Raw genomic sequence first — 12,697 nt, forward strand, 5'->3', positions numbered from 1 at the left:
TTCCACATAAGTCTTTAAAGTGATCTCTGTGTGGTTCACTTGTAGTTAGTAACAATGCATCTTTCAGAAATGAGTGATCTTTTTGTACAGGGTGCAAGAGTACTATTAATGGAATTGTTGAATGTGCTTAAAGCATCCTAAAAACAGCTGCATAAATTATCCTGAATTACACTCTTCTTCATCTCAAAGTTCTGAGGCAACAGGAACTTGTATTCCTCATTTATTTTTCTTGACATTTAGACAGAATCAGGTTAAAACTCCAGCACCAATCACAAAATAGAGCAATTGTATTGGCTGGTAATATAATAGCATCCAAATTCTAATTACAAAGATCAGTTGAATTCTTATGTAGTAATTATTTAAATTCACTTTTAGGCTAAAGGTTACAAAACATCTGAAAAGAGTCTGTCAATTAATCAGGACAAATGTTTTTGTTGTGTATGTTATGCTGTGTTCCTCCTTCCATCATTGGTCTTCCTGTGTAGGATACTGAAAACATGGCAGATACTTATTTTCCCAGTCTGAATGAGAGCTTTCTAACATGAAGCGTACAATTCTTCCATTTAAACTGTGTGGTAATCTGTTAATATTCACAGTTTCAGGTGTCTGGTATCAGGCTAAGAATCGTGTGTTCTAACACTTTCAGTGTTGTAAGTTTTATGCTCCTGATTCATGGTAAGGCTGTGAGAGTACATGGTATATAAGACAGGAAACTCAAGGAGGGTCTTTAATTTAAAATTGAGGTTTGAAACATTAATTGCATTTAAGTAGGAAACATTGTGAAGGAACTATTTCTTCTCCAGGTTTACTTGCTAGCAGTATGTCTGTACTGTCCCACAGAATACTGTTTTGTTTTTCTCATGGCTTGACCTGTGAAAGTCTCCACAGTACCAAAATCTCAAATTTTGCCATTTTTTGCCACCACCTTCTCAGGTGGTTCTGTGCATAAAATGCCTTAATTTTTATTTTATTTGTAATTAGTTTTGTGAAGTTAAATAGGAACAGGTTAGTTTAAAAAAAAAAAAAGCCTTTAAATAACAGCTCTGTAAGAAGGCTCTTCAGCAGAAAAGATGTGTATACTGCAAATGAAACTTGTAAAATTGTGCGGTATATGTTGTGTATTTTTTTTGGCTTGCTTCACCTAGCTAATCAAAGCAGATATGGGTGAGGTTGTGATGTATAACTTAAAATTGTGTTTACAAGCTTAGGTATTTCAGTGTACTTTCAGTTGTCTGTTTAGCTTTTACTTCGCATTTTTTAATATTGTTTGTTAAGTCTAATTACATTTGTTGAACACTTCCTATTACTTCTCTTTCCTCGGGGAGTGCACCAGGTTGCTTTGCACTGGTGCAACCTCAGGCTATGACAGTTGCATACATGAATGTGTTCATACAGCATACAGCCTGAGTCAATTCAACTTGTAAAATAGTCCTAAGGTGACAAATATGCTTATATGTACTGTTTATATACTTGTATGTCTGGGGAGAACTCAAATGACAAAAAAAAAATAATGACAAAGATGAGGGCACTTACAGTAGTGGATAGTAAAAATAGGAGAGGTTTTGCTACTTCCTGCGTTCTGAGGATGTGACTGCTGTAGTTCAGTCTAGTTTCTTTGGATCCTGCTGAGGGAGGTGCTGTGGTGTTAGAGCTTCTTCCCTTGGGCTATGAAATCTACTCACAGATCTGACTTAATCCAGTACTGCTTCTCTGGAATCACTGTTTAGTAGCTCTTGACACTTTTACAGTGACTGAGTATGTAAAATACATGCTTACATATTTTGAAAACAGTAGGTTACCTGGAGAACAGGCTTCTAAGAGCTTTGACTTTAGGGGCTTCACCAAAATGGTAGATCTGTGACAAGTTCTTGTTAAGACAAGTTCTTGTAAAACAAACTGGTCTGAAGTTCCTTCATTGTATGCTTCTGGGGTGTGTGTTAATAACAGAATAAAATGTTTACGAAAGCTTTGGGGAAATAGGAAAATACCACTTTGGAAACCAATTCTTGGGAAACTGCTGATTTTTAGAAGATGGATTTAACTTAAAACGGCTGCCTTCTATGAATCTGAGACAAGCAGACATGAAAAGGTAGCATCTTTCAAGTCTTCATCCATTACTACTTTCATTGTGATCAGAAGTCAGATTAGATGGTTCAAATTACAGGCTTTTGCAATCTTATCCCCACACATGTAGGAAAAGAAACTGCATAAAATGATAGGCATTCAGCAGGAACATGTTATCCATGTATTTTCACAGGGACATGTTAGGTTCTGCCTTTTAATGGTATTTAATAGTACAGTGGTTAGAAGTTAATTGTTAGCTAAACCCAAATAACTGGTTGTTCTACAGGCTGTAACTCTTCAAGTATCGGTACTGGTTACGCACACAAATTGCCACTGTGAATATAAATATAGTCACATGTTTCATGTTTCACAGTTGGAAGGAGCAGAGGTTTTCTATATGTTTAAAAATCAGACAAGTTTACAAGAATTGCAGTCCTTTATATATAACTTCAAGGTAACAGCCCAAGTCTCAGCTAATAACCTCCAAACATGACTAATTAAAAATAAATGTCAGTGTTTGGCTTTCAGATAAAAGATATTGCTATGAATTTAGATGCATGTGAGTAGAGTAGAACAAGCAATGGCAAAAAGAACAATTCTGGCCTGTTGTCCTTGCTGTCAGTGGCAATGAAGGGAACTGTACTTCAGGTTCTCAACTGGTTGCTAGATGGAGCTATTAAAAGAATGCAAGTTCCAGCTGACCTTTTCCTACTCAGCAGCTGGAGTCTAGTTTACTCAAGAGGGAGTTAGCCAAGTGAGTTAGTTCTGTGACAGTGCTGTTATGCTCGTCATTTTTGACACTCTGCCTGGGTTAACGTTATTAGGAAACAACTGGAGCTAAGGTGTAAGGTTAGCGTAGCAGCTGGTCATGCTGCTGGAAGTTCCAAAGGGCTATTTCTAAATGTAGCAGTAAGGGTGTGCTGGTCGTTATGTAACAGCTTTGAGCCCTTTATTAGCGAAGCTGTGCCTGGTGCTTTGTCTTGTGTGCTTACATTAAGGAGCACGATGATGGAATAGATGCCTTGAGGTTAGGGAAACCTTTGAGTCTTTTACCTCTTCAGTAACTAGAGAGATGATCTGTGTTCTAGTTTTGTAGCATGTAAATCCACTAAAATAAGAAAAAAAATATTAGAAAAGGCAGGGCGGGGGGGAGCCACGGCCGCGGGGCCAGCACCGGGAGCGCCGCCAGGGCCGGGCCGAGGGGCGCCGCGCCCGCGCTGAGGCGCCCGCCGCCCCCTCCCCCGCAGCAGGAAGGGCGGTGGCGCGGGCCGCGCGCGCGCGCGGCGATGCCGGCTCTGGGTGCGCCTTCGCCAATCGCCTGGCGGCTTCTTGAGCCCTGGCTCCTCCCCGCGGCGTCGGCGAAGGACAAAGTCACCGCGCCGGGCCCGCGGTCAGCCTCTGCGCCCTGCCGCCGGCCGAGCAGCGGGCTGCGCCCCGCCGCCATCTTAGGAGGTGAGTCGGGCCGGGGGGGGGGATGAGGGGGGATAGGGGCGAACCGCCCGGCCCCGGGCCCGCCGCTCCCCGCGGCCGCCTCGCCTGTTCCGGGCCCGGCCCTCGCCGCCCCGCTGCGCTCTTGTCGCCCGCCGCAGGTCGCCATGTTCTCGTCCATCGCGCCGCTCGCCCGGCTCAACCCGTTCTACGCGCCGCACTTCCAGCTGGTGCAGGACGGCCTGAGGAAGCGCCCGGAGCCCGCCGAGGCGCCCAGCACGCGGCGGAGCTTGGCGGCCGCGTCTGCAGCCGAAGGTGAGAGCGGCGGGGAGGGACGGGGGGCACGGGGGAGGGCGGCGGAGCGGGCCCCGGTGCCCGTTAGGGCGGCGGAGAGGGCGCAGCGGCCCCCGGGCTGGGGAGGAGCCGGCGCTGGGCCTACGCGCGGCCGCTTGGAGGACGAGGAAGGGCACGGGCGGGGGAGGCGCTGGCAGCCCGCAGCGCTCCGCGGGCGGCGTGTGCTGGGTGGCACCAAGGGCCCGGCGTTACCGGCAGAGGACACGGGAAGGTCCCGGGCCGGGGCGCATGCAGGGGCCCCGATGGAGCCCCCCGGGGGTGGGAGGCTGCTTCATTTAGCTCCGCTGGGCCTGCGGCCTCGGGGGCAGAGGCTGTAGGCCCGTGCTTCTTCCTGAGGAGAAGAGGAAGCACCATGTGAATCGGTGAATCTGGATGGAGATTAAATATCCTTTTTATTTGTTGTTCTTATTTTTTTTTTGACTGTTTATTCACAGTTGGATGCCTGAACGTTCATATGTTTTCTGTTCTCCTTTTTTTCCTCCTTGTAAGTTCAGTAGATGTAGGGCGTACTCCAGATAGCTGTTACATAAGATGCAGTGATGCTCTTTAGGTTCAAGTCCAAACACTTCCTGCAAGTTTCATTATCACAGTCATGACTTCAAAGGTCAGACCTTGACAATACTCCCAATAGTGAAAGTAGATGTCAAAATTCAAATTCTTTAAAACTTTTGATAGGAAACCATCTCTCTGGTTTTTATTAAAAAAAAAAACTATAAAAAGATTTCAATAAGATGCATGTTCTGAAATACTATAATTGTTTAAGTTTGTTAGTGCTTATTTTTATCAAAAAATACTGTAAAATGACTTCAACAAGATGCATCTTCTGAAATACTGTAATTGTTGAAGTATGTTAGTGCATTCGTATTCAATGAAGTATGTAAAAGACAACAGAGTGTTGGACTTTTATTAAGTTAAAAATACTTGTGACTTTCAGTAATAATAATTTAGCGAAATAAAGCCCAAAATCACTTTTCAGTGTGCTAAACACATTCTGTAAATCCATGTATTTCTTACAAGTGTCATGTTAAATCTTCATATTTTCTAGGCAGATCCTGATCACCTTTGACTCTTTCTTAGTCTTTGCTAGTCTTTCCTGGTATTTTTTTTTTTTGTTTCACGTGTCATGTAGTTCTCTTGGCCTTTGTGTTCAGAGAACAACCACGTTGCAGAAGATATCTGAGCTTATACAAGGTCACACAAAGTCAGTACAAACCACAAGACCTTTTGAGTTCAGCTTGGGGCATCAACTATAATGCAGCTCAGAGACAAAGTGTTTTATGATCAGCTCTTGGAATTTGTCCTTGTTAATGTTTCAAATCTGAAGTAAAGATGACAGCTACATCACGACAAGGACTAAGACTATTTTAGGTAGCAGAGTAGGCACGATTTTGTACTGCATAATTGAGTAGATTCAGGGCATTTATCTTATCTGTGCATCTAGGTATGTTAGAATGGCATTTTTGACTTCTGAAATAGAAAGTCAGGTATATACTATGGCTTTCTTTTCCTAATACTGTAAGCATAGGTACATGTAAAGAGCATAAGCCAAATTGATAATGGCTTGCTTGTCTTAAATACTGTTTCTGACTGATCTGTCAGACAGATCAGTATCATTTTAATAAAGTAGATATTTAAAGCTCTAAGTTTATATGTCTTCTACAAAGTTTGGGGAGTACAGTCTTTTAACAATAAATTGATGTGTAAAAGGGAGTGTGAAAAAGCAGTTCTGGTATCTTGGTAGTGTAGTAAGTATTAGAGTACTGCCATTCCACGCCACAGGCCAAAGATACAGCTGGACAGAGCTGCCCAGTAATTCAGACCTGGAGTCTGCTCTGATTACACCTGCATAGAAAACTTTGCTTATGTTAAGCTAATCATTCTGATGAGTTTTAAACAGAATATTATTACTGTCTGGAAAGCTGCCAGCTTAACCATGCTATTTAGAGGTACATGCAAGTCCAGGACTAGCATGTGTATAGCAATGAGCAGTAAGTTTAAAAAAATTCTCACAGGTTATAAATTATTCTTGTTGTTAACTGATTCCCGTCTTTAAGTTTAGGCTTAATACAATGCCTATGATTGGGAATTGGGTTTTTCTTTATTTTAGAATAAAGAGAAAATATCATTTTTATTGTCTTTGTGATTAGTTTTGAAGAGTATGGTGAGAAATAGTGTGGTGAAAAATCTGGAATGCTTTGGGGAACCTCTTCTATAATAGGGAAGCTATAAATTGAATGTCAGCTAGTGTTAGTGGGTGATCTCTTGATGCTTTTAAACGTAATTGGAAACTTCTCTTCATGTTCACAAATGAATTTATTTCAGAAGGAAAAAAAAAAAAACACATCAGAGAAACTGAATTCAGGGATAGATTTTTGGTGCCATGATTTTTGTTATTGCTTCTCTGGACATGTTTCTTCTTAAGTTGGTGTAACACTTAATGCCTGTTCTATTATAGTGGCATATATAGCACTAATAGCAAAGGAACTTAAATTATCCATTTCCACTCTTGGGGAATATTTTCTATAAGTGTTTTGTTTTCTATACCCTTACCCTGTATTATAGTTTTGTGTACGTGTATATAACGTTTGGCACAGAAGCAGAAATGTGTTGCTACCTTATGCTTATTTTTACTGTTATTAGTAAATTGTTTTCTGGTTGTGTGTAATCATAATAATTCTTATCCTGTATAGCTTCTTGAACAATGGAAGAGAATCTGATTCTTTTTTTTTAATTGCAGTAACTGCTCCATTAGAATTCATGTGTCAAAAAAAAAAAAAAACTTTTAAAAGTGGATGATTTTATACACAGTGCTGCGTGGAGCAGTGCAAGTTAAATATCCCTTGATTGAATGTGATCCAAAAGCTTCTTTAATGAGCATTATTTATTAACATTAAATGTAATGATTAAGTCTAAAAAAAAATCCTAGAATTTCATTAAATGAAATGTAAATCTCTGTGTCTGCATTTGAAAGAAAAATGTATCTGCATGAAGAATCTGAAAAATACCTGTGTAGAGAAAAAAATATAACCTTAATCTGATCTTTGGACTTCACAATCAATGTCCATGCGAGATTTAAATTATTGTATTTCCTTAATAACTAAGGGAAGGGCTTAAAAAAAAAGCTTTCTCTCCAGGATACTAGAGAAATGCTTTCCTTGCTTATTTCATGGGTATAAGAGAATGTTTAACATTGCAATTTTGAGTCATAATTACTACTAGTAGTTTATGGGATTCATTTATAAGATACAGGTGTGCTGTGTGCTAAAACTTTCTTTCACTGCTTTTTTTAAAGGCACAAACTTAAGTTGGAAGGCCTAGAATCAAATTTTGATAGTTTGAAATGTGTTAATTGAAAATAAGGGAATTATTTTTAATGCTATAGTTACATAGTATAGCTTGGGAACTTGTTTCAGTGTAATAATTTTGAGAAGATAGCACTCAGTCAATTTTGTTTCTTCTCTGATCTTCATTACCATGTCTGGTTGATCGTATATTTGTAATTTTTTTTTTCTAATTAAATAGAATACAGCTGTGCATATGGCTCAGGCAGATTCTTTATGCTTTGTGGCCTTGGTGGGATTATTAGCTGTGGAACAACACATACAGCACTGGTTCCTCTAGACCTGGTTAAATGCAGAATACAGGTTTGTTCTGCATGTCAGTATGTGGTGAAGCTGATAAAGCATGTTTAGTGTGGTATAATTAATCTACTAATGAAATGGAGCCTTAAACTAATCACATGGACATCGTTGTCCAACAGAGCACGGAGTTTATGTAAAAGCATGGTGTGTCTTTATTTTTTGCTGCAGAATACAGTTGTGAATATGGCTCGCTCAAGTTTTATGCTCTCTGTGGCTTTGGTGGGGTCCTAAGTTGTGGCCTGACCCACACTGCTGTCGTACCTCTGGATTTAGTGAAATGTCGTATGCAGGTTTGTATTAACTTACACATTTCTTAAACTTTTTCTGTACATAGCTGGCACATTAGGAGTTTACAGTAGGCTATACAACCTTTTCTGGTCAACACACAGCAAATAAATTGAGCATAAGTTCTCAAGTCTACTGCTGTGCAACTTAAAATATGACTTTCAAGGAAAGATGAGGCGTTTAGGCTAACCTGGGTAAGTTATTTTTGACTGTATTTAGGACAGGTTCAGCTTACTATATTGGCTTAAAAAAAAAAAAAAAAGAAAAAAACAACAACACAGCACTCACTACAGTGTTATTTCTTGCTGGCTGGTAGGCTACCTAGCACAATTAATGTGTCTGAAGTAAGGTAGCATTTTCAGTGTTTTGAAGACTTACAGTTTTTTTACCTTGGAGTAGCATGCATGTATAATTTTAGCAATTAATATCTTGGATATTACTGCATGAATTATGGCTTGGCTAGTTCACTTGAAGTGATAGAAGTGTTTCGTGATTGAACTGTAAGTAGTGAAGTCTCATTACAATTAACTTACGGTACCAGATTCAACATGAAAATCATCTACTGAACAGCTGTGGCTAAAAACAGCACTGGGTTTATTCAGGCAAATCTGCACCTCAAGAATGAAGCAAATTAAAGCGCACCTCCAAACCTCTGAAAATATAATAGTTAATGGCTTTCCTGTTGCATAGGCTAACACCAATTATAAAAATGGCTAATTTTTAATGACAGAATGCCTGAAATGATGAGGACATGAAGGGGACACTACTTTCTGGTCAGAACTACTAGTCACACTAGGAGAATTGCGTGTGATGCTCTTCAAAGCTGTGTTCTTCTAGAAGGTTTTAGCGCTTTACAGGGAAAGGTTTTTTTGTATGCTTGAGAACACTTGAAATTGTGGTCTCAAACTAGTCATTTTGTAACTCATTGGACAAACAGGGTACGTCAAGAGTGGGCAACACACTTCTACAAAATGCTTTCTACAAAATTTGGATTGAGGCTTAACTACATGGAAAAACTATTTCTACCAGTAGGGAAAAGCTGTAGTAGCATGTGTGTGTTATTTCTGAAAGTGTAGCTGAAATGTGCAGCAGATGTGTGTTACTTGAGCTACAGTTCTGGACATCTTACCTGATGAGGGTGGTGATGGCACCCCCTTCCTTTTCTAGTACGTAGAGAAAAGTGTGATGAGAGAGGTTCCATGTGGCTTGCAGTGTGACCTTGTAAAACCTGTCAACATTTAGCTTTTTACAGGTCCGGTAGGGGATCATGTTACCAATTCTTCCTAGATTCTCCAGGAAGAAAGCTGTTTCCTATCCTCTCATATCTTTTTAGGAGGAGGTGGTCTCCTACATAGATGATTGTTAAACGTGGGTCTGATGTGAGAAAGTCTCATTTTACAGTACCCAATTAAGTATTCTGAATTTCAGTGTTTTGAAATTGAGTCTTTTAAACTTGAAATGTTTACGTGAATTAGTTCTCGAGTAGGTTGTTGCCAGACTGTGAGACAAAGAATTAGACATTGTAGTTTTGCATGCATGTCCCATAGTTTTTCGTGAAAGCTTTGGTTGGCTTCTAATTTGATACTTTTCATCCTCCCAAGGAAATGTTGGATGATACCAAGTATGAAAGGCAAGAGGACATGACTTAAAATTGTCAGAATGACCCAAAACAAATATATGTTTTTAATAAATATATTTTGTTGACTTTTTTTGTAAGATCTGATACTCAGAGTATCAGATGACCTCTAGAGGTCCATTCTGACCTCAACCAAAGTTTTTGTGTGCAGGAAATATTTTCAATGTAGTGTTCACTGTAAAGTCAAAGCACAAGTGCAGAAGTTCTTGAGTGTTCTTTGATTTGCTTTTTTCTACCTATGTTAGTCTGACTGTGTTGAGGGATCAAGCTAACAATGGACAAGTAACCTTTTTTCCTTAAAAATCAGATGAGTGTTCAGCCTTGGTAATAAGGCACAGGTGCAACACCTTGTTCGTAAGTAGGTGTGACATGTAGGCTCGAATAGATTGCTGACAGACTCTGTCAGATATTCGAAGAATCAAATCTAAATATAATTGTACAAAAATAGTACTGTCAGTGTTACGATAGTGACTTCAGTAAATCTTTCTTACGTAGAAAGTCTACAGAGAATGAACGTAAATCACAATTCAGGGTGCTTGCTTCCTGGCTATTGAGGAATATACTGACTGTTGAAATAAGTTAGGGTTTGAGACTAGCAAGCAGCCTACTGCATTTACATTAGTGTGACCTTGTGGTTGTGATGGTATAAAGAGAATCATAGGAATCCACCTGTCTGAGGAATTTAAGAATTTTCTGTGTCAAATGGGGGGTGTGAGAAGGGAAATGATAAGCTATTTAACGTAATTAACTATTCTGTTTAGGTTGATCCACAAAAATACAAGAGCATCTTCAATGGATTTTCAGTGACGGTCAAAGAAGATGGAGTTCGTGGCTTGGCTAAGGGATGGGCTCCAACCTTTATTGGATATTCGATGCAGGGGCTTTGTAAATTTGGTTTCTATGAAGTTTTCAAAATCCTATATGGCAACATGCTTGGAGAGGTAAGCCTTAAGTGTTTGCTGTGAGACTGTACATCAGCAACAGTATTTCTAACACAGAGGAATCACAGAAGGATGACTCATTAATGAAAATGTGTTCAAATTCACTTCAGGAAAATGCATATTTGTGGCGTACTTCACTATATCTAGCTGCATCTGCCAGTGCAGAGTTTTTTGCTGACATTGCTCTGGCTCCAATGGAAGCTGCTAAAGTTCGCATTCAGACACAGCCTGGATATGCTAACACTCTGCGGCAAGCTGTACCTAAAATGTTTGGAGAAGAAGGCATCTGGGCGTAAGTCTCTCAATTTTGATTCAAGTTCTTGATTTGGAATACTTTTCCTAATGAAGGGCTGTTGCTAAAACTAATAGTTGCTTTAGCTTATAATATTTTATGTCTTTGTAGTTCAAGATAACATACTTAGCATCAAAGAATCTGTGCTGAGATGTCTGTTAGTTCCACATGCTCCTTAGATCCATCTTTGTGAGTATCTTTGTGCTGAGTTCTGCTGGATAACTTTAGTTTCCAGCAGTTCCAGTCAGAGATACTCAGCAACTTTTTTGGTTGTACAGTCGAAGATGCTTGAGTCATTGGCATGTGAGAGTAATATAACTGCATGTTAGCCTTATGTTCTGATAAAAGTGGCTGTAAATATGCAAGTCATTTATCGCTATCAGGACTTGGCTGGTATGCAGACATGAGCCTTGCTGCACTTATAGTAGCAGTACTGTATTAGTGCAGTGCAGTGTAATCTGAAAAGTGACAACTGTTAGTTCTTTGGTATGAATAAAACAAGGATGCTCCTGTTCCGTAAGTATTGTGACAATTTGGCCTCATGGTGTCAGTTTTTAGAAGTTGTTCTGCTGATAACAGCAATAAGCTAACATTATTTTTTTTAGGTTGCAAATATACCTTAAATGTTAGAGAAAATGAAACTGAGTTTCTCTTGTCTGGTTAAGTTTCTATAAAGGTGTTGCCCCACTATGGATGAGACAGATTCCATACACAATGATGAAATTTGCCTGCTTTGAACGTACTGTTGAAGCTCTCTACAAGTATGTTGTTCCCAAGCCACGAAGTGAATGTTCCAAAGGAGAACAGCTGGTAGTCACATTTGTTGCAGGCTATATTGGTAAGCAGTCTTTAAATCCTGCACTTTGTTAATGGAGTACAGTAACTCAGGAAGCTTAACCCTTCTCAGAATATCAAATAGGTGGAATCAGAATAGGAGAATTTACATGTAACGTTAAAATGTTCAGGTAAAAAGCCTGGGTTCAATCTGTGAGTGGAATGAGTGGTTAAATGGATCTGTAATAGGATGTTACTCTTGATTGTTCTGATGTTAATATGAAGTTTAGAAACATCTGATTCGAGCAGGAAAACGTGCATCTTTGCTATGATGGGAAAGGTCCAGGAAGGTTGAAAGAAGGGGAGAGAAATCAGGGCAGAAAGGTGACTTTTAAATTCCAGAGATTCAGAATGAGTTTTATTTTGGCAGAAGGTTTAGCTGCATGATTAGAGCTGAGGTGTTTCCTGATAGTCACATAACACTAATAAGAATGGACCTGCTATCCTTTTAGAATATCAGGAGGCTTGGCCTAACTCCTGTGCAGTTTATTAGTGGTCTAGGGAAGGTGTGGTTTCAGTTGGTTGTGCTTAGTGTACACAGTAACGGTACAGTTAAAATACCACTAACCTGATGTCAAACTATTCTTTCAGCTGGTGTGTTCTGTGCAATTGTTTCTCATCCTGCTGACTCTGTGGTGTCTGTGTTGAACAAGGAAAAGGGCAGTTCTGCCTCACAGGTTCTTATGAGGCTTGGATTCAAAGGTAAATCCTTACCTTCGTGCATTTCATATTGTTTGTTGTTTTCTGTGTTCTTGAGAGATTTCTTATTTCCTGGCTTCTTATGCTCATGGCTTTTATTGTGTTCTACAGGTGTATGGAAAGGCCTGTTTGCCCGTATCATCATGATCGGTACCCTGACTGCACTACAGTGGTTCATCTATGATTCTGTGAAGGTTTATTTCAGACTTCCTCGTCCACCTCCACCTGAAATGCCAGAATCTCTGAAGAAGAAGCTTGGTTTAACTCAGTAGACAACTCATGGACTGACTTTGCTGGCTGTCCCAGTGATGAGTTTCATGAAACTTTTATATATTTGACTATGTAGAAAACAAACTCTATATGATATCATTATTGGCTGTGCCCTCATCACATGTGAGGGTTTAAATTCTACCACTGTCATTGCCTGAAATAAATGAGAAACGGAGTGCTTAGTGTCTGTTTACTACTGCATATGTAAGCTTCATTTCACAGCAGCAAATGCATTAAATACTTCCCAAGTAAA

General features: G+C 39.8%; 1 protein-coding gene across 2 annotated transcripts; it reads left to right on the forward strand.

Annotated features, from left to right (window-relative positions):
• Nucleotides 1-3,325: 3,325 nt before the first annotated feature.
• On the forward strand, nt 3,326-12,620 carry SLC25A3 (solute carrier family 25 member 3). Of its 2 annotated transcripts, none has more exons than XM_084506027.1 (8): nt 3,326-3,516; nt 3,654-3,807; nt 7,656-7,777; nt 10,170-10,349; nt 10,460-10,641; nt 11,307-11,479; nt 12,067-12,177; nt 12,286-12,620. In XM_084506027.1, exons 2-8 carry the CDS (start codon nt 3,660-3,662, stop codon nt 12,444-12,446), a joined length of 1,077 nt encoding a protein of 358 aa, XP_084362153.1. In that variant the 5' UTR covers nt 3,326-3,516; nt 3,654-3,659; the 3' UTR covers nt 12,447-12,620. The 2 variants fall into 2 exon arrangements, with proteins under 2 accessions (XP_084362153.1, XP_084362154.1); XM_084506028.1 differs by lacking the exon at nt 7,656-7,777 and adding an exon at nt 7,369-7,490 and having other exon boundaries at nt 3,335-3,516.
• The last annotated feature ends 77 nt before the right edge of the window (nt 12,621-12,697 follow it).

This window comes from Aythya ferina (genome assembly GCF_964211825.1).
Source record: "Aythya ferina genome assembly, chromosome: 1".
Lineage (NCBI taxonomy): Eukaryota > Metazoa > Chordata > Aves > Anseriformes > Anatidae > Aythya > Aythya ferina.

What these genes read in the sequence shown, in the direction of transcription:
- SLC25A3 (XM_084506027.1), top strand. Translation starts at nt 3,660, where the DNA reads ATGTTCTCGTCCATCGCGCCGCTCGCCCGGCTCAACCCGTTCTACGCG. An exon ending in TAGTGAAATGTCGTATGCAG is followed by an intron (nt 7,778 to 10,169) that starts GTTTGTATTAAC and finishes TATTCTGTTTAG; the next exon opens with GTTGATCCACAAAAATACAA. An exon ending in GGAGAAGAAGGCATCTGGGC is followed by an intron (nt 10,642 to 11,306) that starts GTAAGTCTCTCA and finishes TGTCTGGTTAAG; the next exon opens with TTTCTATAAAGGTGTTGCCC.